The sequence below is a fragment of the Poecilia formosa genome, unplaced genomic scaffold (genome assembly GCF_000485575.1).
Source record: "Poecilia formosa unplaced genomic scaffold, Poecilia_formosa-5.1.2 Scaffold52, whole genome shotgun sequence".
NCBI classification, from domain to species: Eukaryota; Metazoa; Chordata; class Actinopteri; order Cyprinodontiformes; family Poeciliidae; genus Poecilia; species Poecilia formosa.
The window spans coordinates 9,436-35,359 of record NW_006799991.1 but is presented as its reverse complement, the minus strand read 5'-3'; the positions used below and the strand labels follow the sequence as shown (position 1 = coordinate 35,359).

Genomic DNA, 25,924 nt, shown 5'->3' with positions numbered 1-25,924 from the left:
AGCTTTTGCTTTCTGTGGCTTAAAATAAGGTTTTCTTTTGTATTTCAAACATCTCAGCAAAAATTTTCACAATTCACAGAGCAGAGGGTTAAAGAATTAAACTAAATGAATAAATAACTCAGTAAACATATCTCCATAAGATTCATTCAGTGGCTCCTCTGAAGCTCTCGAAGGGTCCAGGTTTGTTATTACATGAATGCTATAGCTATGTATTACTGTTCTTGTTTCTTCAAAATGTCAAATTGTTCTACACCTACAACTGAGCGTCCAATATAGTGTTTTTTTGTTTGGTTTTTTTTAAGGCTATTGTCAAGGCTTATTTGCACTAAATGTAGTGAGTTATCTTCTCTGGGATGAGATGCATTGATCTGCAACAAGCAGGTCAAAATTACAAGCAAAACTGGGATGTGGAGGGATTTCAGAGAGGCAACGGAGAACGGCTTTCAGTTGACTTTGATGAAGTTCTGGAAAACTGAGAGAGTGATCACAGACCCCGACTGATGACGGTGGAGGATCTCCTGAATCCAGCCTCCACGGTCCCTGCTGTGGCAGGAGAATCCTGTTCTGTCACCGCAGGCTGATCAGGAAGCTAAAACGCTCTGCAAGGCCAGCGCAGCAGAAGTGACGGAGATTTCTCCTGAGATGTGGAATGCTCCAGAGATTGCTGGACTTTAATGGTTGACTAGACAAGGTTAAAGACAAACTGCAGTGGAGGCTCAAAGTATTAAGAAAGGAGACCAGACTGCTGACGAATCAAATGAGACCATCAGAAAGAAGCTGATCCGTTAACGGTGGTGCACAGCAACAGCTCCCCAAAGGCGATGAAGAGCGTGAAGTTCATGGGAGTTCACAAACAAACCTTAACCTGATCAGAAAGCATTGGGTCTCTGATAAACAGCAGTTTCTCTTCCCACCCAGGACGAGGTCAAATCTTCTTCCTCCTCTCATCTTCACCTCCTTCCAAAGAGCACCACGGCTAAAATGACCAACTGTGTGGTGCAGCAGCTGTCTCTCTTCCCCAAATTTTAATACAACTCTGAATTAAAGTATTGGATTCCGTCACATTTTTTTAAATCACATGAAGGTTATTTCAGCCATAAAAGCATAAAAGGGGGAAGGATTTTATTTTAAAATGGGAAATAATTCACATCTTTTTTTAGAGCCTGAGTTTTGGGTATTTTTAAGACCTCAGCGTGTCTTGGCTAGATTTCAAGCACACTTATGTTGTAAAGATAAAAGCATCAGAATGAAAGGCTTTTAATAAATCTTATCCTTACTCTCAATAAAACAAAGTGTCATCAGTCTAATCTGCTCTTAATTATCAGGGCAAAAACAGAGATGTCCACTGAATGCTCAAAAATCAACAAAGAAGTTGTTTTTATTTCTGATGATCCTGTTCCAGTTTGGTGTAGGACCAAAGCGATAGAGGCAGACTGCATCGCCATGGAAACGCAATTATCATGCCATAATGTAGGAGGCATGGATCATGTATGAACCACGCTTGGTGAAATTACTCGCTCGCCCACAGAACAAAGACGTTTCTTTGGGTTTAAATTGCCTCTCTGTCTTGCTCTGTTAATTACAAGTGATTTTTATAGAACGCCAATTTAGAAATTTGCCTTAATTCAGTACATTGATAAAGTAATGAACATATAAACAGATCAACCAAAATAAACATGATTATTATACGTAATGCATGTCGATTAAATTACCTCAAACAGTGCGTCTTGTAATGAATTTAGATGCTCACTGCTTCCATTTGTAAACTGTCCATTAGTTACCCGGCAACATGCCACATGTTAACGCCGCAGCATCATGAAACTGCAAGTCTGAGCTTTGCCTCAGATGTTTGTGCAGCCATGCTATTGTCTCTAAACAGTATGAAGGGCAGAGAAGTGGAATGAAGCATGGTTCCCCATCCCTGAAGTGCGTGCACACACACACACACACACACACACACGATGACGGATCGCTCATCAATTATTTCTCAAAGACAGGATTTTGGCTCAGCATCGCCCCAAGTCGACTTTCACCCAAGATGTGGCAGGTGTTACTTTACGAGTATAAACATTATGTAGCAGAGTTAATTCTGTCCTCAGAAAACAAACACCACTGATCAGATTTTTAATAATTACCAACTGAACCCGAGTCAAAACAACAGGCATTCAATTAAGTCCTACTTGGGGTTTCACGATATCTCAGACGACTTCGTTTGGTATAGATTTTCAATATTTAGGAGATGAAAGTGCAAAAAGCTCTGTACATCAAAAAGCCACAGGATGAACAGAAAGGTCGGAGCATAGATCGTTCAGCTTTGAAATGTCAGCTGATTATTCAGACCTGGGACCATAAAAATACTCGAGAGGCAAAAATATACATCATGTTAAATTTGTGTGTTAACAATATCCCACATGTGGAAAAAATACATCAGGGTTGTGCAACGTCATGAGTGGTAGTCTGGAGAAAAAAAAAAAAAGAAAAAGCAAAACATTGATGAGAAATGTCGTCTTAATTTACCTTGCTAATCCCTCAAAAAAGTCATCTTCTTCAGAGAAATTAGAAATAAAACATCTGCAATAGCTCTCTGTAGTGAACTGATGTGTAAAGTGAGAAAAATAAAATAAAAAAACATTCAGCCTCAGATTCAATTCAGTCTTAAACTGGAAGGTTTAGAGTGAACACTTTAAAGACTTCAAACTTGTACTCAAACTTAATTATTTCAAATTTTTATTACATAAAAATCAAACATCCCAGTGAAAAAAAAGACACACATGCCTGTATTTTAATTGAAAGCAGAACAAAAAAAATAAACATTGTCAATTAGGCATAAATGATTAGTGAATATAATCGATAATTTGTGTTTTAATGCTAAACTAAATATTAATTAGTAAAAGAATTAAATCTGAACATTATTTTCTGTCAGCTGTGATGTTTAACCCAGAAAACACAAACAAAAGGGAAAACTGGAAACAGTTTATTGTTTTAGGTGCTAGTTTAATATATTTGAACTTGGTTTTGTGTTTTAAAAACATTTCTTGATTTGATTTCAGCTGTACAAAGATGGAAAATGTATACAATAAATTACTGAAAAACCATGACTGGTGCCATCCAAATATATGAGATGTATTAAAAATACTGTTTGTGTAAACGACTTGTTTTAGATTTTCAGTCACTTTAATCAGATGTAGAAAGTGGTAACACTTTATTTGAAGGGGGTGAATAAGATTGTCATGACACTGTCATAAACATGACATAACACCTGTCATGAACATGAATAAGCCTTCATGAATATTCATGACTGTTGTCATAAAACGTCATTCGGTAAATTATGACACTTTTAATACAAAGTTGACATTATTCAAAATGTCTTTGTTATGACAACTTGACATTAACCAAGAAATCATTACTGATATAAATTTGTTCTAAAAGTATTACTGATTGCACTTTAAAAATTAGGTAACTTTATGTTATTAAAGGTAAAGTTTAAACAGTAATGATTTCTTGGTTAATATCAAGTTGTCATAACAAAGACATTTTGAATAATGTCAACTTTGTATTAAAAGTGTCATAATTTACCGAATGACGCTTTATGACAACAGTCATAAATATTCATGAAGGCTTATTCATGTTCATGACAGGTTTTTATGACGGTGTCATGTCAGTCTTATTCACCCCCTTCAAATAAAGTGTTACCTGGAAAGTTGATCGACTCAAAGCAAGAAAATAACCAGTAAATAATAATAAACCATGATACTTGCACAGCATACTCTATCAGTTAGTAGGAAAAAAATATCATAAACCCTGCATTTTGGCTTTAACTTTGGCGTTTATTTTGGATAGCAGAATATTGGGTCTTTGCTTCAGATAAGAGGAAAACTGATCGTTAAGTGTGATCAATACGATTTAGTTGCAGTACCCGGTATCTGAATGCCAACGAGATTAATTTAACAAACATCAGCTAAATCAGAATGAAGGAATCATTTTTGTTTTAACACTCATCAACACAATCAACGTTTCTGCTTTCCAAGCCTTTGTATTTGTTCTGCCAGTGGTCAAAAGTTACAAAAGGTAAACCTGGAATTACATTCGTGTGCTGTAGTATGAAGATCAAACTCACTTCACTGTTCAGGTGATTTCATTTTTTACTGAGTAGGAATGGGTCTTAAAGGGAAAGCTAATAAGTTTATAGCAATTGGGATTACACTCGAGCATCAGATAACTCAATAAGTCTCCAAATGTAAAATGGATGGACTTGAATCTGTTTGTTTTCTTTGCATTGATGTAGCTTTACAGGCCACAGGGCAGCTGCATTTGGAGACGTCTGTAGCGTTTGTTAAACTACCCGGTCCTTTGCTGTCCTCGCATTGGTCTGTGCAGGCAGATCACTGTCTGGGATGACTCCCCTTTGAATGTTTAACCGCTTCTTCCAGGGACTTCCTGGTTATCAGTAGCCTCACCACGTCTTCCCTCTTCTTTGTCAGCTTTTTACGAGCCTGGTCGTGAGTCACCATGGTCATATCCCAGCCGTTCACCTGGCAGGAAGGAAGGAGGTCAGTCTGTTCAAGGTTCAGTCCAGGAAAACTTGCAGCTTTTTTTTCAGCCCTCTACTCGCACTTTAAAGTGCCAAACAGCGCCATCTTGTGGCTTTTGCATCCAATGATGAGAGTTGCTACTACCCACCTGCATGATTTTGTCTCCTATCCTCAACCCTGCAACTTCTGCTGGTCCTCCTGGAGTTATCCTGGTCACATAGATTCCCTGCAGACCACACACTTCTTTTACACACATTCCTAAATACAGATGATGTTTTCTCTTCTATTTGTGTACAAAGGTTTTTGAGAATTTACTCAAATGATGTAGTGCATTTTACTGAAATAACTGGAGCAGCTCATGTCATATTTACTCTCGCTTTACTTTCAGTTCATAATCGCTCTTCTAAAATAAAATTTATTTCTCACATTTCTCTTCAACATTAACTGGAAAACAGATATTATTGAGATAATTAAGTTTTCTCTGACATATCATTACTGTGTATAACCCGACTTCACTGGGTACTTCTGCTCAGCTAGCTGAAAGACAAATTTTACTGTTTGAAAATATTTCCAGTTGCACAAAAACATGGAGCATGCATTGAAGTTACTACATTTATCCATCCATAATGTCACTTTTTTATTATTATTATCTGTTAATCACAATAAAAACATCATCATCCAAATCTGAATTTTTTTAATCTTCCAGCCATCACCCAGATGATTTATGGTTGATTATTTGGACAAGATCAGTGAAAAAAGGTGCAATAATAAGAAAAACACAATCAAAGATACAATAAATTCATTTCATCTTTTGCACCGTTTTTATCTTCTCTTTGTAGCACAAACATACTTCTACCATAATTATGCATGTTATTTTGTTGAGTTTCTACAAAAGGATCTAAAGACCTCCCACTAACTGACAACACAAAAACTGATTACGGGAAGCACCGTTTTAGATTCCTAAAATAAGGAATAAACATTTTTTTCAGCTTTGAGTAGAAACAGAAACATGTTTGATTATAAGTTTTGTTTAATGAATCTGAGGTATTTTCACTCAAGGTTTTTGTGATGTTATAATCTTTTCTCAGCTCTGTTTTCTAAGCAAAATATCAACTAGATGATCAATTAGATGATTTATCTGGCGTCTGTAAACAGGATCTAAACAATACCCGGAAATAATTAAGATCAACTCTGTTTTAGTCCTCAGCATCCGTCATATTAAATTCTAACATTGCACCTCAGTTATGTGTGCAGAAATCACTGGAAAAGGACAAAGTCCTCTGCCCTGAATTTCTGCCATTTTTCTAAGCAACAATGTTCTTCAGAAACTCGTTTCTTCTTCACATTGTGTTGCAACCTTGTGGTGTCATAGTTGGATAAGTTATTGTTTATTCACCATCTGCTCTGAACCTGAGCTGCACATTTACCACTGCAGTGGTAAATGTGCACCACTGTACTAAATTTGTGGCAAGACTCGAAAAGTTATGTTTATGAATGTGAGACATTCAATGTGACAATGAACAAATGTTTCAGACTCCAGATGTGAACAGCTGGTAAAGACTAAAAGACTCATAGCTGTAATTGCTCCAAGGTTTGTTCTTTTGTTTTATTTTACAAAGCACTGCAGGTACACACACTTTAGTTTAAAATACAGACAGAAACCTCCAAGAGCCGCAGATGAACTGCGAGTTAAAGTTATCATTCATCTGTAATAGGATAAGTGGAAGCACATGACTTGTTCTCAAACACTTCCACCAGCTTAGAGAGTTTATGCAATAATCAGGTTGTACATGTGTCTGCATAAACCTGCAGTGCGTCTGTCCATTACTCACATATTTGGGTCTGGCTTGTTCTCACACAAGGCCATGAATAATACGTTCAGGCCTGTTCTTTACATACAGCTCACCGGTATGTGCCGAGTTAATTAATTTCTTGCCTTTTATGTTATGTTATGTTCCTCTGTAGCATAAAACAATATGCATCTTAGTTTGACTCAAGGTTACAGAGCCATTAGAAGAAACAGACAGTAGATATGAGTGCTTAGATGTTTGTTTTCTGACCTTATCCGACTTGTCCTCAGAGAAGGGGTTCTGCCCGGGGTCCTGGTCGATACCGCCTCCGATGCTGAAGCCCAGAATCAGGTTTTCTCCTTGGCACAGCTTCTGGATTTCAATTCTTTGCTGTTAGAAAACAACCGAATAAAATCAGATATTAAGCAAAACACTCAGCATAAGCTACCAACTTACTGGAAGCTGTTCTGCACATCTGAAATCTTCACGAGTGATCTGGCGTTGTTGCCCAACTGTGTCAATACTGCGCTGTTCAGACATGAGGCTAGCATAAATCAGCACAAATTGCAGCTGTGCCAGGTTTTTTGTTTTTTTCCCTGCTACTGCAAAGAAATATTTGTGCAAAATAAAACTTGTTGCTAATTAAAGCGTTCAATATTCCTACACCATCAGGGAGCATTTTCACAACATAAGAGTTGATTATGAGGGACATTTTCTGCCAACTCAAGCCAAAAAAAAAAAAAAAAAAAAAAAAAGATGGAAACATTAATAAGTTCCCTGTGCAGTGACAACCAGCTGCAGACAGATGGACACGTATGACTCCAGAGCACCTCCAACACAAAGGCCGTCTGTGTGTGCGGTGATGAATAATCGTAGAGTCTCTCTAATACAATGAAGTCTAGAGATGACTTCACTGACCCTGTCGATCAGCCAGTGAGTCAGGATTTACAGATAAAAAGCTTCTCCTTTTCAGAGCCTTGCAACCACGGGCAACAACAGCAAATAAAAGAAAACATGTAATTGCAGAAAGAAAGACGGATATGTGTTGCAGCTTATAAATTGGAAATGGTGACCAGAAGATGGAAGCACACCTGAACAACTAGCACTGTGGAGAAGAAAAACAGAGGCTGGACAACAATGTATGTTTATCTTGTCACCAAGCACAATGAGCAGGATGGTAACGGAAAGAAAAGCTTCAAAACTAACAGTACGAAGCTGCAGCAGGAGGCGATTTGGGACAAAAGTATTAATAACTATAATTAGAAGCTACTGCCTGGACAACTGGTTGGTTGTTCAGCAAGCAAGATTAAAACATTTAGAGTTTTCTAAACTCTTCTGGGGCTCTAGCTGGAGCTGGCCAGATGAACCTCAGATCAAACCTGCCAGAAAACTAAAGGCACCAGCCCCCCACAGAACTGCAAGGGTAAAAAAACAATGAATCGATGGATATCAGATAATAATTAAAGGATTTTTTGTTCTACAAAGAAGAAGTTAAATACGTGATATGACAAATATGACAAATATTGTAATTATTTTTCCAGTTCTCGAGTTATTTTATCACATTAATGTTAGGAAGAAAAGGGAACATAAAAGTAAGTCGGTAAATTAACCACAGTGAGAACCATTATAGTGAATGATTAATGCTGATCTTACTAGTTTGCGATACAGTCAAAAAAAAAAAAAAAAGCCAAGAATTTAAAAACAACAGATGAAAATAAAATACTGTTATGTTGCGTTCACGGACCAGGAAGAACTCACACACCTAGGGGGTGACGCCCCTGACAGGACATTTTCATACTGTGTGAAAGTAACAGTAAAAAAATAGACTGTTAAAAATAAAAATCGACTACATCTTAGATTATCCAAGTTATCTGGCTGAATGTAAATGAGTAAACTAATATTTAAGCTGAAACAAATGTTCTTATTTTCACCAAACAAAGAAAATACTAACACAGTAAACAAGAACTACCGTATGATAGTTAATTAGCGTTTATGTTTAAACATGTCTACCTAGTTCAATCCCTACTTAACGACAATGTTGGTCAAAAAGATGAACAATAGCGTCCAGTTCAATGAAACACAGTCGCCCTCCTAAACTTACCACAACTGCAGTCACTGGTTGACCGGGGACAAACGACATCGTTTAGCTGTGATTTAACAAAAAAACAAACAAACAAACAAACAAAAATAAAATAAAAGAACGAGCCGAGGAATGTTTAACAAAAGCTTTCGTAAAAGTTTTTAAAATGTGATTTTAGTGGAGAAACAACTTCCCATGAGTTACTAGTAGGCTGATCCCGAGCTGAAAACCAGCGTCTTCCCAGATGACGTAATCTCGCCGCCCAGCAAACTCAGATGTGCGTGTTTCATTCACCCGGGCAGTTAGGGAGGGCGGTGTTAAATGGCTTGGCCGCTGCATTCCTTGCCTCTTAAGAGAGAGAGAGGACTGATTAATGTCCTTAAACGGACAACAGGGCTGAGCCTCTAAAAACGAAACCATACTCCTTTAAGTCACAAAATCAGTCGTCTAAAGTACTGCATTTGACTATATTATGAAGTAATACTATGACCTAGTTATAGTATAATTATTGTTAACATAATAATTATTATTGCTCAATAAACTAACAAAAAGTCAGCATAACTCCCTGTGGATCACATGCTATGAAACTGGTTTAATAATCACATAATCTGTGTCTTAATTTAACTTTTAATAAGCACATGTACCTGTCATACAGACACTAATAATTGTATAATATTCCTTACTATAAAAAAAAAACACTCTTCCCCAGAGTTGGGCCCAATCTCTCCTCTCAACATTAACAATTTATGTATGTTTTCAATGATCAAATCTGAAATGTTTTATTACGACGAGCAATGACATTTAGGAAGGGGCTAACGACCAATATATTGGATGATGCAGCATAACTCTTGTGTCTCCATCATATTGCACTATTGTACTTGCTTCCATGTTTACATGGTTTTCATGCATGTGTGCACATCTATTTGTGTTTGTATGTTAGAGTGCACAGAAGCGTAGCCAAGGGTAAACTGTGTGAGTAACCGTATGGGAGCTGAACACCTCCCCACAAATTACAGTGTTTGTTTTTTTGTTTTTTATTCTGTAAAATTCTCAAATTCTAAAAATAGTCAATCTGTCCAGAAAAATATTGTATAATGAAATGTTCTACTTGCCAAAAGCATCTTCTATGATAAGCCTCTGTTCTTGCAAAGTCCATCTTTAAATTTAGCTGGTGCTGTTCTTCCCAGCTTGATGATGAGTGTAGAACATGTGTTTCCTATTAAACTGGAATGCAGTGGTCTGATCTGTCTTGAAAAATGTAATCTACAAGATCTAAAACTCTGGCAGTTACAAAACACCAAAGCGTATACTGAAAGGCTCTTTGTGTTTAAAAATTAATTACCTACTGCACAGAATTTGCAAATACTGCAATGTGCATCTCTTAAAGTGCTTTATTTGGGTCATTTAATGATATTACATCAAAAGTATAAATGTGAAATAACATGCTTTGCATCCACCAAAGTCTGCATTCAATATACATCAGTAAGTTACAAAGGTACATACTATACATTATATACATATTTCAATTAAAACTGTTTGCAACAACTGTTTTAACTCATTTTATAGCTGTGAAACCAGTATGACCAGTATTCATTTCCTCTCTTCCAGTTGCACCTTTTTGATAACAGATGTTATCAAATATATCACCCATTTGTCTGCTGTAGAACCAAACAACATTTTTTCACAAGTTTCCGTTGCCGGGATTTGTTACTTCATTGAAGTGTATAACATTTATGGAAAGTTAATGCCTAACGGATAAAAATTGCAGCAGGTTGCCTTTATTTACATGTGTTGCTCTGTAGGTTGTGTAACATTGAATCTGACTCTGTTTAAACGGAACAAAAATATATCTATATTTTTAAAGCCAAATTAGATCTGGATTAGTTTGGATCATCCGTTTTCAAAGAAAGATGCCACAGTTCCCACTTTGCCTCAGGGAAGGTGCTCATTTTTTGTTGCTGATTTTTAAAATTAAAAACTGCAAACATTAAACAAGTCTCACATCTTGATTAAGCTGAGCAAACAGGCTAATTTATTATTTTTTTAAGGTTGAACCAAGTCTCTTAAAGTTATATATGTACTTACTTAGCACAATGCCAGACAAACAAGCTTGCTTTGAGCTCTAAGTCCTCATGAAATGTACAACAATACCTGTCCTATCTGACCTGTCAACTCAATGATTAAGGTGGTTTGTGTTGTGGAAACAAAATACATGCCCGCATTTTATTCATCCCCTTTCTACACATCACAAATTTGTTGAGATTTCTTGATCCGGTGATTTCTCCTTACTATCTACTGATGGGGTTGCAGTGTAATTCACAACGCAGTCAATAGGGGGAGCTTTAAAATGAATGCCAGCATCTCAGTAGCCTGGAGCAAATGGTGGAGGTGATCCATACTCCTGAGGTAGCATTTGATCGTTTAGTTTCACATCTATGTGGTGTTGAGGGGGAGCACGGAATGTGAGCTCTCCTGTGATTTCCTGGTATTCATTTTCCGTGACTTCGCTGAGGTCATTTGGCCCTTGAGTAATCTCTGCATAGACATTTTCCGGTGGGTTGCTCGTCTTCTTCTGGAATTTCTTCTTGAGGCTCTTCAGGTTCACAGCGACCGATGGCCTCAGATCCTGTAACTTCACTGACTGGATGTTGGTGAAGAGTTTTCTCTCGGTGGCTGACGGTGTAGACGAGCTGTCGGACACCATGGTTGTTCTGCTGCAGACCAGGTTTTGCTTTTGGACAACATGATTCCTCAAAGGGACTTCAGGAGGCTGGATCCACGGAGAGCTTTTCCTCACATTTGGCGCTGGCTGCAGATCAGAAACAAGAAACGCAAGGCACATGGATTTAGATCTGAAAATCTCACGCATGCCTCTTAAACATGGAGTGCAATAAGTTGGTGATCAGTATCAGGGCCACAAACTGTGGTGTTGGGTTGTTTTAATTATGGAGAGGAACTGAAACATGAAGGCAGACGTTGACCTCCAACATCTAACTTAGCCTGCATGTTTTTGGAAGCCACAATACTTGCATGCAAGGTGAGAACATGAAAATGTCACAAAGAAAACCCCCAGCTGGAAGTCAAACCCAGGTGTGAGGCAGTAGTGTTAATAACCTCACCACCCGGCAGCTCAAAACTGCTTTTTGCCCTGCGGACATGTTTGCTTTTGTAACTAAATGTAAAGCAGAAAATGCAAAAGGTTGTTAAAATCCTGGGTTATCTGTGAACAAATTTGTCCATTACATTGTCTGGAGTAAAAACTCATCAGACTAATTTCAACTGTGCTAAATCTCTGGCTTGTACAATATGTAAAACATCCTAAGCATCGGCAAAGGCTGCCTCAATACAAGTTAAAGGGGGACCTAAATGCAATGTAAAGTAAGAAAGAAAATCAAAAATGTATACATAAACATTCTTCTGTTTCCATCTAGGCAGTTTGACCACAAAACAGTCTTTTCTTGTCACGTTACCGAAGCTGGAAGAGGAGCGGCGAAGTGTTGTAAATCTTCCTCCAAACTAGGGTAGAGTCTGTTTGGTTGGCTGTTTGGGAGAAAGAGTGCAGAGTTCCTCAGGTTGTTGGGTCGATAAGGAAGGGCGGGTGGGAGCTCGTTCGCTGGTTGTGGCTGACTCTGGTTGGGCTGCCGGAGGTTATTTGGTAGCACACTGGTGGAGTAGCTTCGGGGTCTTTGGGAGAACAGTAGTTCTGCATAGTCTATGCGGTCAGCTGATGACTAAAATGAGATGAGACAAAGCAGGCACTGATTCACTTCTGGACTTAATTCAACTTCCACACAATTGTTTGCTATTTTTTTTTATTTTTTATTATTGAGATATTTTTGCAACATTCATCAAAACCATATCATTTTTGAGCATGCAAATCTGTGCCAAGAACAAGAGACATTTATATTCTTACCTGTCCACAAGCAACTGTGAGCACCTGATTGAAAGGCATGACGGGATTCCGGCGGTGAAAGTCCACCAGGTCCTGCAGACTCCTGTGAGTCCTGTCGTCCCCTACTATGATGTACTGGCCGTTCTCCAGGACATCAATCATGAAATGCCTGCAGTGTTCGTCTTCGCTGAGGTAGGCCCACACAACAGAGTGATGATTTTGACCTCTTACTCAATCGGCACAACAAAGCTGTGAACACTCACCGATATGACAGGGTGTAGCCAACTCTGCTCTCGCTGACTCTGATGAGGAAGTAGCCAGGCGGCTTCTCCGTGAGCCGTTCTTCTGCTGTCCTACACAAATCAGCAGAGACAAAGGTCTCTTTCACACATGCACTTTCAGCTGGAAATGTGTTTTGCGCTGCCCCACTATCGCGTTTTAAATGTTTTAACAGCCACGGAAAATACTTTTGCATAATGACAACATATTCTCTCGTTCACAAATTATGGAAAATAAACTGTCCAGAATAATAACTAAATGTAGAAAGACTGTGTTTGTTTTGTTTTGCTTTGAGAAAAGATTTCTTTTAGAATCGTAAGTATCCTGAACTGAGACCCATCCAGTACTGATTAACCCATCATCTACTGTTTAAATTGGGTGTGGGCAGATCTGTTGAGTGCGAAAGATTAACAATTTGTATCACAAGTAAAGGTCAGGACTGAGTAAATATTGCAGCAAAGCTGTGGCAAATAGAACTATTGTTGTTTTTTTAATAGGTCAAGCAGCAGATGTCCTTCCTTTAATTTGCAAACAATCACTGTTCACTTTTATGCTGCACGTACCACAGGTCTGCAACAAGCACAGAACAATGAAAGGAACTAAGAGAAAGAAAGTGAATGACAGAAATGTTGCTGTGCAGTTCTGCGTCTTTCTCTTGTGGATTCTGACGATTTCTGCTTTGCTTGACTCTATAAATACCAATAGCAGTGGGAGTCATGTCTGCGGATGCAGTTATAAGGAAGAGGTACATTTACAGATTGCAGTAACTGAAAACCAGATGCACATTATGACTTTCTAATAAAAATCTAATTGCATTTCAGCTGGTAATTACTTGCACTGGTGCAGCAGGAGGAAACGTCTGCCGGAGGAAATGTTTTGTCACGTCACATCCACCAACTTCAACACATTTTAATGCGATTTAATATGTTTTTTTTTTCTTCTTTTTTGTTCCTCTAAAGGATTGTTCTGTTTTTAGCTACATTCACCTTGCCATCAGCCTTCCTTGTTCCTGCTGAAGAAAGCCACCCCCTACCATAATGCTACCACCACCATGTTTCATGGTGAGGATGGTATGGTAGTTTTAAAGTGGCACTATGTGAAAACATGTTAACACCAGTACAGGAAATAAGTGCTCACCATTAATTCCCTGTTCAGTAATTGGTGAGGATTCAAAACTTGAAGTTTTAAGCAAAGGTTTCATTAATTGGTCTTTTTGCATTTTCTCTTTCTTTAACTTTCTTTAAAAACTGCATGTTTTTTTTTTATTATTTGATTGTTTTCAAGAAAAATCATTAAAGCAACCTTAAAATAGCTTGCGCTAGTAAGCTATTTTAAGGTTGCAAAAACAAACACTGTGACAATGACATCATTCCTGTGTGTGATTTGTAAAAGCCCAGCTCTCTCTTGTACATTCCTACTGCCGCAGTGGCAGATGGCAGATGGTGATAGACTTTGAAAACTTACTTCCTCGTAATGATCCCATGAAACCAGTCTGGAACCGAGCCGTTCCCGAACACAGACCGGAGCTGGGACTCCGTGAACCAGGTAAAAGGATCCTTCTGACCCTGTGTCGACTGACTCCACTCCATCGTCTTGACAAAAATAAACACATCATGTAGTTCTGTTGTAATGCGCATGCAAAATACTTATTTCACTGACTACCTACACTAGATATTTGTACACAGTGTTCATAAAACCACAAACTCATTACCCTTCTCGGTATTCGCTGTTCCTTTTTTTTTAATGCACTGGGAACTTTTTTCCTCTAAAAGATTTTTCACAAAAGCAAACTTTAACCTCTAACCATTTTCATTCAAACCAAATAAAACAAGCTGCTTTTAAAGAGTAAAACATAACTCTGCTACAGTTGATGACAGTGAAGATTGACTCCAGTTCTTTTTTTTTTTTTTTTGCTGCGTAAATCTGAGCTCAGAGCAACACAAATGTGACTCACCTTCTCTGATGGCATCAGGGTGAAATGACGCTGCAGAACTCAGTCACCTATCAACACCTGCGTGGGGGCGGAGGCAAAGTCTTCCCGTGACAGCAGCACATTCAGTCACACGTCACACATATTTGGGGAAAAAAAAAAAAAAAAAAAAAAACACGCAGTGCTTTACATTTGCAAAATATTTGCAAATTGATTGTATTTTTATTTTTTTTTCACATTTTTCTCACGCTACAACAGATCAACTAAAGTTTTGCAAAATACAGAAGTAGATAGATTTTAATTATTTATTTATGGAGAAGAAAAATCAAACTCTAAAATAATACTTTTAGAGTTATGATTTGTCACACATATTTCGGGAAGAGTCATGTTTGTATCAGTTGTTCACATATGCAGAGTGATGCTTCGAATAAAAGCTGAAGTTCAGTCTTTTTTAAAGGAAGAGTGTCAGTGAACATCAATTTATTAAATCTTACCATTGTCGTGCTGTTAGATAAATCTCCAACAGAATCTCAAGTGTTTTGCAGCTTCCAACAGGTTTTCTTCTACCATCCATCTCTCCTGTGACCTTTGACCAGCCTCCCCGTGTCTGCTGCAGAAAATCAGCCCAACAGCAGGACGGATTGCACCACTTTGCTTCACAGTGTTTCAGGCTGATATTCGATATCAGTTTTCCACATAGTATTTTGTTTGTTGGGCAAAATCAATCAAATTTTATTTGTATAGCACATTTCAGCAGCATGGCATTTCAAAGTGCTTTACATAATTAAAATAAAAACAGCATGTGAGAAAGAAAAAGAGATTTTAAAAAACATAATTAAAACGTTTAACAAAAGTTAAAGTTTGGTCTCATCTTACCAGAGCACCTCGTACCAGATGTTGCTCTGTTCTGTATGGGGCATGAATCATGTCATAAATGGGATTTCATTTGTCTTTCTTACACAACAGTTTTCTTCTTCTTGTTCTTCCCTGAAGGCCAGATTTGTGAAGCGCACAACTTGCTGCCCCCTCATCAACTTGCCCCTCTTGAGCCGCTGATCACTGCAGTCCCTCCTGAGGTACAACGGGCCTCTTGGCTGCTTTTCTGATTCAGGCTCTCCTTGCATCGTCTCTCAGTTTAAAAGAGCTGCAGGTGTGCCATCCTCTTTCAGTTTTAGGATAATGGATTTAATGAGTTGCTTAATGTTTAAGATACTGTTGCATGACTTAACACCAGCTATTGAACAACTTTATCCCTGACCTGTCTGCTGTGTTTCTGAATAAATGATGCCTTGTCCTCCAAGTGTAATGTCCTCCAACTCCCAATCCTTTCACTGTACAACTGTATTATTATTGAGTTTAACTTACACTCAGGTTGACTCTATCCAACAATTTATTGACGCCTAAAGGCAGCTGATTATAGTGAATTTTATTTATGGGCATCAGGGAAAAGGGGCTGACTATAAATAAACACCACAACTTTGAGAATTTTACTCATAAAAATGTAAAAATCCAAATTTGTCTAATCTTCATTCAGTTCCACAATTATGAACTACTTTTCTGGTTAAGCACACATCTCTAGACCATCTACTGATGTTGTAATGCCACACATAGTGGGTGTAAATCCCTTTACAGTGCACTGTTTGTATCCAGATGTCTGATGCTTGGTCAAACAGAGGGTTAAATCACCTCTAAATGCAATTTATATTTCTGTGGAAGCAGATGTTCTCATGTGTTTAAGATTATGAGGGTAAAAAAACAAAAAAAAAAAAACAATTGAGTGGCTCATGACTTGACTTACGCTCCTGTCAGTGTTACATAACCTACCTACAGCTGTTCAAGTCTACAAAAGTGGGAGGTTATGGGAGTGTTTTTAATTTAGCATTGCAGTAAATCTTCAGAGTAATTTTTTTTTTTCCTGAATCGAAACTTGTACAATGACCCTGAAGCTGCAATAAAGCAACGATCCATCACAAACTGCCAGCATCTGGAGCCTGAGTTGTATCAGTCTTCATTTATTGTTCTGGCTTGCCAGGAGCCAGATAGTGATGTCAGAACAAGCTGGATTTTGTGCAAATCTTAAAGGTCAGCTCTGACTAACAACACACAAAACCCCACCTTTTGCTGTTTCCAGTTTGAAACTTCTTGGATTTAATGCAAGAGGAAATTGACCATCCCTACCAGGATTACCAGGAGAGACTTCGAGGAAGATGATAAAATCCCAGTCAACAAACGAATTAGTCTGCTGTGTGCTTTCGGTGACAAATTAACAGCTTTATGATCTGATTCACTGAACTTACACAAAGGCGTTTTCAGAACGGCACTCCAGCATGACAAGTGACTCAGATGATGCCTGAATAAAGGTCAAAGTAGACTAATTTCCCTCTATGACTGTTTGTAAAACCAGAAGTGTCGGACGCCACGGAAGTATTTTTTCGAGGACTCTTCTCCATTTGCGCGTAAATGCACTCTTTACAAACATTCACACATTTAAAAAAACAGGAGCCATTTTATTAGATAGATTGAGCTTTGTTTTTGTGTGAATGGAGGGGAAACACAAGTAAAAGCTTTGTCGTAACCTGGTGTTTGTCACTTTGTGATTTCCCTTCACATCTCTGTCCTGCACAAGCAGTTAATATATTTTAAACAAAACAATTGCAGGCTGCAGCTTATAATACACACACATTTGACCTACTTGCAGAAAAAGGAAGTGTACCAGTGGCCAGTTTGTTAGATTAGTTATAGGTGTGTGAAGGTCTCCCTTCAGACAGCTTGTGTTTATTCAGACAGCTTGCCACGACCTGCCAGATATAATACTAATTTTCATAGCACAGCACAGAAATGAAAGTGTGGCAGTCAGCTGTAATGCAGAAACACACAAGTGAAAGTTATGTGTTGCGAAACATCACATTTTATCAAACTCATGCTGTGCGAGCAGTTAGGATTTGCTCCAAAAGCGGTCAGACGCTTTACTGCAGGGTTTTAAATGACAAGGCTGATCTTATTCCAGCTTTGTTAAAAAGTATGCTGTGATGCTTAATCGGGAATTCACTTCCGTTTATTCACACACAGTGCACATGCCAAAACACTAAAACACATGAATAATATAAAAACAAGTACTCAATAGAACAAATGATATGAAAATTTGCACACGATAAAAAAAATCGTATTCACTTCAAGGAAAGTAGTTTGAACTAGTGTAAGATGTAAATTTTTATTAGTTGCACATGTTTTGTGCAGAATGTGTATTAATAGAGGAGTAAATTAACAGAATAAATTCTTATTACGTTGTCTTTAGTAGTCTTATTTAGCTTGCTGCTAACTGTGGAAAATATAGTATGTGATTAAAGTGGGAACAATTGTGTGATGTATTTAAATGACCCACATTTTCACTCTTGAAAACTGAAAACTTTATAAACTGACAAATTAGTGTTTAAAATCCTTAATATTTGCACAAAACCAAGCAAATACCAGTGTGGAAGGATAAACAAAGTGCAAATTCTACACATTCTTCAGTTGTTGAGCCCTTATAAGGTTATGAGATCCTGCTTGGGCCTTCAGAAGCTGTCAGGAGGCGAGAGGTGCGGTTCACCTTGGAAACGTTGCCAGGCCATCATCACACGGAAAATCAACTATGAACAAACTCACTTTTACCTGAGGCAATTCAGGGCTACTGATTAACCTGGTGTCCATGCGTTTCATCTGTCGGAGGAAGTGTGAGTACCTGGAGGAACCGACACACGCACATGTCTGGCAACACTTTCAAATGTGAACCCAAATGAAAAGTGAACCATTAAATGCCATGTTTCTTACTCTGCCATGTTACAACTACAAGCTTCTCACAAAATTGTATATGGTAAACCCAAAGTATCACATGAATGTGTAAGGAAAATGTTGCATGGTTCTCCTTGTTTTAACAAACACTTACAGATCTTCAAAAAAAATGGCAATGACATATACATTCTGCCTATCTTATCCCTGAAATATCAGTATAAAGGCTGTTTAAAGGCCTCACAGATTTACTGGAGAAAAATAACTAATGATGTAGCATCACAATGATCGAGGGACATAGGGATAAAGCTGTGGAGAAGTTTAAAGCACAGTTAAGTTATAAAACGACATCTGAAGTTTATCATGATATTATTGTCCATCGAAACTGACAGGCTGGTCAAACAAACAAGACAGGCAGCTCAGAGTAACTCCATCAACAATTATTGGTAAGTCTCCTCACAAATACTGCCTCATGGAAGAGGAACAGAAAGATATCGTGGAAATAGAAGCAACAGAAAATCCTGTTTCCTGTTTGCTAGAAGACATTAAAGGGGGAAACAAACTTGGAAGACGATCTTCTGGTCAGATGAGACCAAAATTAGATCTTTTTGTCGACATGCAAAATGCAAAAACTGACATTGCAGATCACCCTGAGCACATCTCCACCGGTGGAGCTTTACACAGAACAATCCAGGAGGCTCCAAACGACTTACAACACAGAGCCACAGCTACAATGGAGTGGCTCAGATCTAACAATATTCATGTGTTAGATTAGTCCCGTCAAAACTCAGCACTGAATCCATTTTACAATCTGTGGATAGAATATGGAAATGCGGCAAAATGTGGTTCTGGTATTTATGGCGTTTTCATTCAAATTTTAATCAAACTTGTCAAATCTTATCTGTAAATGATGTTTGAAAACCAGCATCCTTTTCCTACAGCACAACCAACAAGCATGAATATTGTGTTAATTGATTAAAATCTAACAAAAATACAATTTAAGGTGTTGTAATGTGACAAAACTCTTAACTGATTTATTTTATCATAACTGATTTTGTGTATGTTGTCCTTGAAAGAAAAGCGTCACCAGATAAAATGTATTATTAAAATGTAAATTTTAAATTCAAGGTAAAAATACAAGCAAGTTGGTTAACCCGATCCGAGTAAAGTACCTTTTTAAATCTTGTCGTGAATCACGTTAGTGATTGCCGAGATTGACGCATATCCGACCGATCACGTTCTTTACTTCCTTAAACGCAACAGACATTATAAGCAAATAAATATCACGTTCCAAATTAGAAAACCTGACATTAACTCACCTAGAGCAGAACCTCTCATGTGATTCCTGACTGAAAACTGCAGAAAACCTGAGTGAAGGTCTGCACTCGCAAAGAAAAACCCAGCTCCAGATACGCAACAGAGAACACCGAAACATGTCAAAGAATCTTTTTAATAAATCAAAGGTACATGTATCTACAAAAAGTGTAGATCAATAGGATTTATGAAACTACAGTACAATCATTGAAGATCTTATTTACAATTGCTGAAGTATTTATTTTATGTATTTTCCACACCGAGTCCATCGATAATCTCTGAGGAAATCCCAACCCGACTTTAGGAATGTTGAAGATATGTGAACACTGTCCGACTCAGAAAGACAGAGAATCAATTCACTAATCAAATGGTGCTTTAATCAAATGGGTCTTCAGAGAACTGCTGAAAGCAAACCAAAAGCTGAAACTCAAAAGTTAACCACAGACTGAACATGAAGTTACACGTGTGATTGAGCAACTTTTATAGCACCACGAGTAATTAAGAGACTCTTGTTGGAATGACTTCTGATATGAACTCAGATTTCTAATAATTTCCTATTTTTAACCCTGTGAACAAAATTCTGGAGATCAGTGCGTTCCTAATTTCAAACAAAGCACGTTGAATCACATGTGCAAAACCGTTGTTTGTTGTTTTTTTCCTTAGGTTTTACCATGTGCAGACAGAATGCTGCGACGGCAGCTTCACGCTGACGCCGACCGTCTTTAACTGCGATTTGCAGAAACATTCAACCAGCAAGTGGGAATGCATTGGTAAAAGACTAACGGGACTCGATGGCTTAGACGACGGAGGCGTCACAGCTCAGGTGTTTTTCAGGAGGACCGAAGCGGGTAAATAAATCTCTTGTGCATTAATATCTTTTGTTTCTTTCAGTTAAGACTTGCAACAGTCAATAAATGTTAAGAACTTTTTTTTTTCTTTTCTTGTATAAACAGGAAGAACAAAAAGGAAAAAGTGCATACTCAATAATAACATAAAAAGGGCACTTTGTCATTTTGGTGCTATGTCTTGTTTCACTCCATAAATACTGCTACAGCACAGCCCCAATCCAAGGCCCAGGAAACTGTCGAGTACGTGTTCCCCCATTGGAACGGACAAGTGGATCAAGTAGAAAAAAAAAAGAAAAAAAAAGCAGAAAACAATGATTTCATCGTTGCTCCGATTCCTTCTGCACTATCCTCTCCAGGTGTTTGGGTGTGAGTGCGGCTGTTCGTCTTACTTTAACTCAGACCGCACCGATTACAAGGCAACCGCCCACGTGCTTAATGAGCGCAAACTAGAGGCCCGACACATTGCACATCAAAGTGTTAGCGAGAAGCGTGGAATGTTTCAACCTACGGAGAACGATAAAGACGGACAGGAAATGTAAGTCCCACGAGGAGGTGTGATGAGTAAAAGGTACGTTTTCATAATCAGTGATACACATAGATATTTACATGCTGCATTTTACATGTCGTAGATGTAAAAACAAAAGAAAATCTCGACCGAGCTGTCAGTGCAAACATGTAGCAGAATCTGGGGTCCTGTTGTCTAGAAGGATGAAATAAATAGGATTTTTTTTTAATGACAGATGCCAAGAAAAGTGGGCAGAAAAGATTTGATCGTCTTCGGTGTCTCACCAGGAGACAGCCTTTAAAAGTGAATAAAATTTCTGGATTCAAGTCGAAGCTGTCAGTGTGTAACCGAGGCCGCAGCTGCTAAATCCACAGGTAGGAAGACTAGGAGGGATTTCTTTCTTTTTTTTTATTTTTTTTTTAATCTAATTAATCGCAGGATAAATCAGAAGAAGGAAGACGAGGGAGAAAGAATAAAACAGGCATCAGAGTGTGCTCTGTCCAGTTCTGTCCAGTGGGGGACGCAGTTAAGGCGATGGTGGATGTCGGCGCTTCCGTCTTTCTCACAGAAGCGTGCAGCGGAAGAAGCTGCTCTTCTTGGGCTGCTCTGAAATCTTGACTCCCGGGTTGCTGCTCTGAGGGTTGTTGCCCTCCTGAAACAGACAAGATGAAGAGTTTCCAGTTTTGAGAAAACGGCGAAAACGATTCTCCCCGACCGCCAGTAAACTGCGTAGCGCCGCGTTTTCACTCTTACCAGTTTCTTGTCCATCTTTGCCTTAATATCTCTGGCGAGGGTTAGGAAGGCCTGCAGACAAAAACAAGCATGCGCATTAGTTGCGTCTCAGACGAATGCTTCAGGAGAGGTGGTAGTTTGTGGCTGTGTGAGAAGATAACCTCAGTGAAAAAAAAAACAAAAAAAAAAAAACAGAAAAGGAAACCAAATGGTCTGTTATCTTTCCCCCACATGAAACCAGATGCCCCACAGATGTGAATCATGATTAAACATGTAGTCGTTTTGCCGTGACAATCCAACGACGTTGCTTCTACGAATATGCTCATCCCTGTGAGGGAGCCGGTTTAGGCAAATGCAGGAGACGCCGGCCGTCTCCATTTATTATCCTCATTAAATATGCAACACCTCAGATACATGGACTCTGAAGAGTGTCGGATGTAAACCTTTTAATGAGGTTTTTGTCACCATGTCTAGGATTTCAGGTTCTCCAAATTGTAAAACCAGAGAAAGAGTCAGAGGCAGAGTTCTTTTTAGTAGCCAAAAGAGATACCAGTTGCTGCACGCTGCAGGTCAGCTGCCTGAACGAAACATTCTCCCCACACTTGAAGAAATTTTTGAACCGCTTTGAAACATTTCTGGCAATATGGCTGAAAAACATATCACAATACAATATATTTATATCGGTTAATATGGATAATTACTGATTTGTTTATTTTGTTTTAAATATCTGAAATACCACCAAACTTTTAACCTTTATCCACAGTTACCACTCCACGGCGTTCTTTTTATTTTTAAGTAGTTATGAGGCATGGTAGTGAAACTTTTAAATTGCTGATGCAAGTTGTTGTTGCTAGGTAACCAGAGTGAGTCAGTTGATGCCTCTAGCCTTCCCAATAAAGCCATTCCTCTGCCTGAATCCCCCAGAATGCTGTGCGGTTCTAGATCGGAGTTCAGTGAAATTTCTGAAAACTTTCGGATGTATTATCTATCAAAACTGATCACGTGTCTATTGTGATATATATTGTTATTGATTTACTGTCCTATGCCCACCTAAACACAGACAGTGGGGAAATTAAAGAAGCGCCTCTCTATAGATTAAGCTAACGCTATTTTATATCTGCAGGTGATAACATATAAGCATAGAGTCTGATAATGCAGCCGATTGTTGCTTTTTCAATAGTCGCAAAACTAAGTAGCCCCAAAAGGTTGAAGCACTCACACACCATCCTGTAACACGTGGGCTATTCTCACTGGTTTTCTGAGTAATAAAAGTATAGAAAGAAAAGGAAGGGACTCACATTCTCCACATTGATGTTCGCTTTTGCACTCGTTTCCATGAACTTGATTCCGTACTCCAGTGCCAGCTGAACAGGTTCAGAGGAAAAAAAGTCAGAAACGATGCAAGGGAAAAAAAAAAAAAGACACCATGACATCCCAGCTATTCTTACTTTCTCTCCTCTGTCTTTGGACACTTGTCGCTTGTCATTGACATCACATTTATTCCCCAGGACCATCCTCTCTACGTCTGAAGAGGCATGCTGTAGGAAAAACAAAATATGGTGAGGTAAATAGGTGCTTACAGTTGTGAAATGTTTCACTACTATAATCTTTGCAGAATATTGGCACCAAGAATCCAAGTGTTTACCTCTTCTATATTCCTTATCCAGTTCTTGATGTTGTCAAAGGACTTCTCGTTGGTAATGTCATACACTAACATGATGCCCTGGAGAAGTCAGAAAAAAAACATTTAGGAAAAAAAAAAAAAAGTAAAAACTGATTCCATTTCCTATTTATCTGTTTGCTAGATCCAGTATAATTTTCTGTAATGTTTATCTGACTCATCAAATTAAGACACAGGCATGCAGCTAAGCCTGAACTAAACAAGAGACGAACAAAACACTCCTCATTTTGAGGTGTGCAAAGCGTAAACAAGAACACCAATATGAGGCGTGTTTCTGAAAAGGTAAAGGATTAACCGCTAGTAGCTAAATGAATGTCGCTGCACCTGTTCAGTTTCAACGCATCATGAGTAAAGATGACAACGCATCTTACCATGGCTCCTCTGTAGTAGGCTGTTGTGATGGTCCTGAACCTCTCTTGTCCCGCTGTGTCCCTACACGCATGAAAAAAAAAATAAAAAATTCGGTAAAGTTTCCTTTTTTACTGCTGCGGCTTACAAAATTAGATTGCATTAGACGGTTCTCACTGTCATTTGTTTATACACTTGTTAGAGCTGCTGCTGTAAGTAGCCACTTTGTCAATAAAACATAAATAAATAAGCTTATGGTGATAATATGTACTAGGAACTACCTAGAACTAGTATTAAATATTCAGCATTTGTCCATCTCACCATATCTGTAGTTTGATCTTCTTTCCATCTAATTCTATTGTTCTGATTTTGAAGTCAATACCTAAAGAAAAAAGACAAAGAAAATCAAACAAAACCTGAGTGTCTTCATGAAGCAACAAAACTGTGTATGTTGTTTAGGAAATAACCCAAGATTAGAGTACTGAAGTATCATTTTTGGAACATCACACTTTAAAAACAACGTTTAGTTACTGCATTTTAAACATCCATCCATCAATCAGCTACATCCACTCATCCATGTGGGGACTGATGCCGCTTAAAAAAAAGGTTAAGTTCTAATAATTTTGAAATTTTGAATGCGTTTCTTTGTTACGAAGGTTTTATGTCGACTTGCCCAACCTCCTTTATTAAACATAGGGCTTTTAATTGTACTGGCATGGCAAAAAAAGCCACCAATAGATCTAACTATGAGGTGCCACAGTCATATCTGTAGTTGGCATACTTTGTCCAACACATGGACACCAATGAGTGACGATATTAAATATCATGACATCTTGCAACTGGATTCAGAAGTGTCTTTTACATTAGAAAGGTAATATATGCCTTTTATGTCAATCACAATATGTACTATTTATGGTGTAATTGTTTATTAGTTAGGGATATATTGTATATACATTTGTATTTTATTATAAATCCTTTATTTCATATAGAATTTAAAACTAATGCTGATTAAAATAATAAAAAAATAATGCCTGATCAGTGCATCACTATATTTTCTTTTCTTTTTGGGTGGAATACCCAAAGAGTTTATTCAAGTAAAATAACACTACAACAAATTTTGATTCAAATAAATGTAATTATTGTCCTATAGAGGCAACTCTATTCGTTTGTTTGCACAAACTGCGTGGCTAACCCGGATTACAAATAGAAACCGGTCGTTGTGGTTAATTACGGTACATTTTCGTTGTGGTTAATTACGGTACATTTTACAAGTTGCGCTAATGCTTATTGGTGTGATAATAATCGTTCGTTAAAACACAGTAAAATAAGCCAAACCGAATGGCCTTCATGGGTGATCTTTGGATAAATATTCGTGATGGTCAGATTAATGGAGACTTTTTTTATTGCGTTGTCAACAACAGATCGAAGTACAGGCCAGCTGGTCAGAAGGGAAATGACACTGCCAACTAACTTGCTTTAGCCTTTTAGCACGTTACCTCAGCTGTCAACGTCTGTGTAGCCTATAAAATAACTACAACGGGCTCAAAATGTACACAAATCAGTGATATCCGTGCTTACAAAGCATTCAAGTCAGGTTAAAAATCAGTGAAGGTCTCCTAAAGACCCCTCTCTCAAGCCGGTTGGGCATTTCCTGAATCGCTGAATGCTAGCAAGAAAAGTTAGCACCAACTTAGCATGACGGGATGGGCAGCTCCGGTGCCGCTTTTCAGTCAGCTGAGGCGTTAATGATGTGAGCTCCACTCACCTATAGTTGAGATAAACGTTGAGTTGAAGGCATCTTCTGAAAATCTGAAAAGCACACAGGTTTTCCCGACTCCCGAATCACCGATTAAAAGTAGTTTAAACAAGTAATCGTAAGTCTTCGCCATGTTATTAGCTAGCTTACTACTGCGGATATCCCGCCCGTTGTGCAGACGGAGAGGTCGCTGCTGCTGCGGGGCGTCCTGTTGGTCAAATCAACTGTCACTCTGCGATGTCGTCGTGGCTCAGGAAGCCTGCTGCCGCCCGGTGGGTGTGCTCGTTTTGGAGACTGTTGCCAACCGGATTTAACTACAGTAAATTTGATATGTTTAACTAAGAACTCGTTCTCCTCAGAAGGATGTGAAAAATGGCGTTGACTGATGTTGCGACGGAAATGAGACAATTCAACACGATCAGTGACAATAAGTCAGAGGCAGCAGGCTAAATTTAGTTTCTCTTTCAAA

At 38.4% G+C, this 25,924-nt stretch overlaps 3 protein-coding genes across 3 annotated transcripts; all 3 read right to left on the bottom strand.

Moving 5' to 3' along the window:
* Positions 1–3,806: 3,806 nt before the first annotated feature.
* Positions 3,807–8,692, bottom strand: tax1bp3 (Tax1 (human T-cell leukemia virus type I) binding protein 3). The gene is made up of 4 exons (XM_007552635.2): positions 8,424–8,692; positions 6,593–6,712; positions 4,681–4,758; positions 3,807–4,532 (listed from the first exon to the last, which is right to left on the bottom strand). Exons 1-4 carry the CDS (start codon positions 8,460–8,462, stop codon positions 4,383–4,385), a joined length of 387 nt encoding a protein of 128 aa, XP_007552697.1. The 5' UTR covers positions 8,463–8,692; the 3' UTR covers positions 3,807–4,382.
* Positions 8,693–9,775: 1,083 nt separating this feature from the next.
* LOC103138450 (hematopoietic SH2 domain-containing protein homolog) lies at positions 9,776–14,617 on the bottom strand. Its single transcript, XM_007552634.2, has 6 exons — positions 14,528–14,617; positions 14,038–14,165; positions 12,558–12,647; positions 12,316–12,481; positions 11,873–12,133; positions 9,776–11,211 (listed from the first exon to the last, which is right to left on the bottom strand). Exons 1-6 carry the CDS (start codon positions 14,540–14,542, stop codon positions 10,765–10,767), a joined length of 1,107 nt encoding a protein of 368 aa, XP_007552696.1. The 5' UTR covers positions 14,543–14,617; the 3' UTR covers positions 9,776–10,764.
* A 5,086-nt stretch (positions 14,618–19,703) lies between these two features.
* On the bottom strand, positions 19,704–25,924 carry LOC103138449 (ras-related protein Rab-8A). Its single transcript, XM_007552633.2, has 8 exons — positions 25,465–25,924; positions 24,021–24,081; positions 23,723–23,783; positions 23,316–23,393; positions 23,119–23,208; positions 22,969–23,034; positions 21,692–21,742; positions 19,704–21,590 (listed from the first exon to the last, which is right to left on the bottom strand). The coding sequence occupies exons 1-8, from the start codon at positions 25,586–25,588 to the stop codon at positions 21,501–21,503; spliced, it is 621 nt and encodes a 206-aa protein (XP_007552695.1). The 5' UTR covers positions 25,589–25,924; the 3' UTR covers positions 19,704–21,500.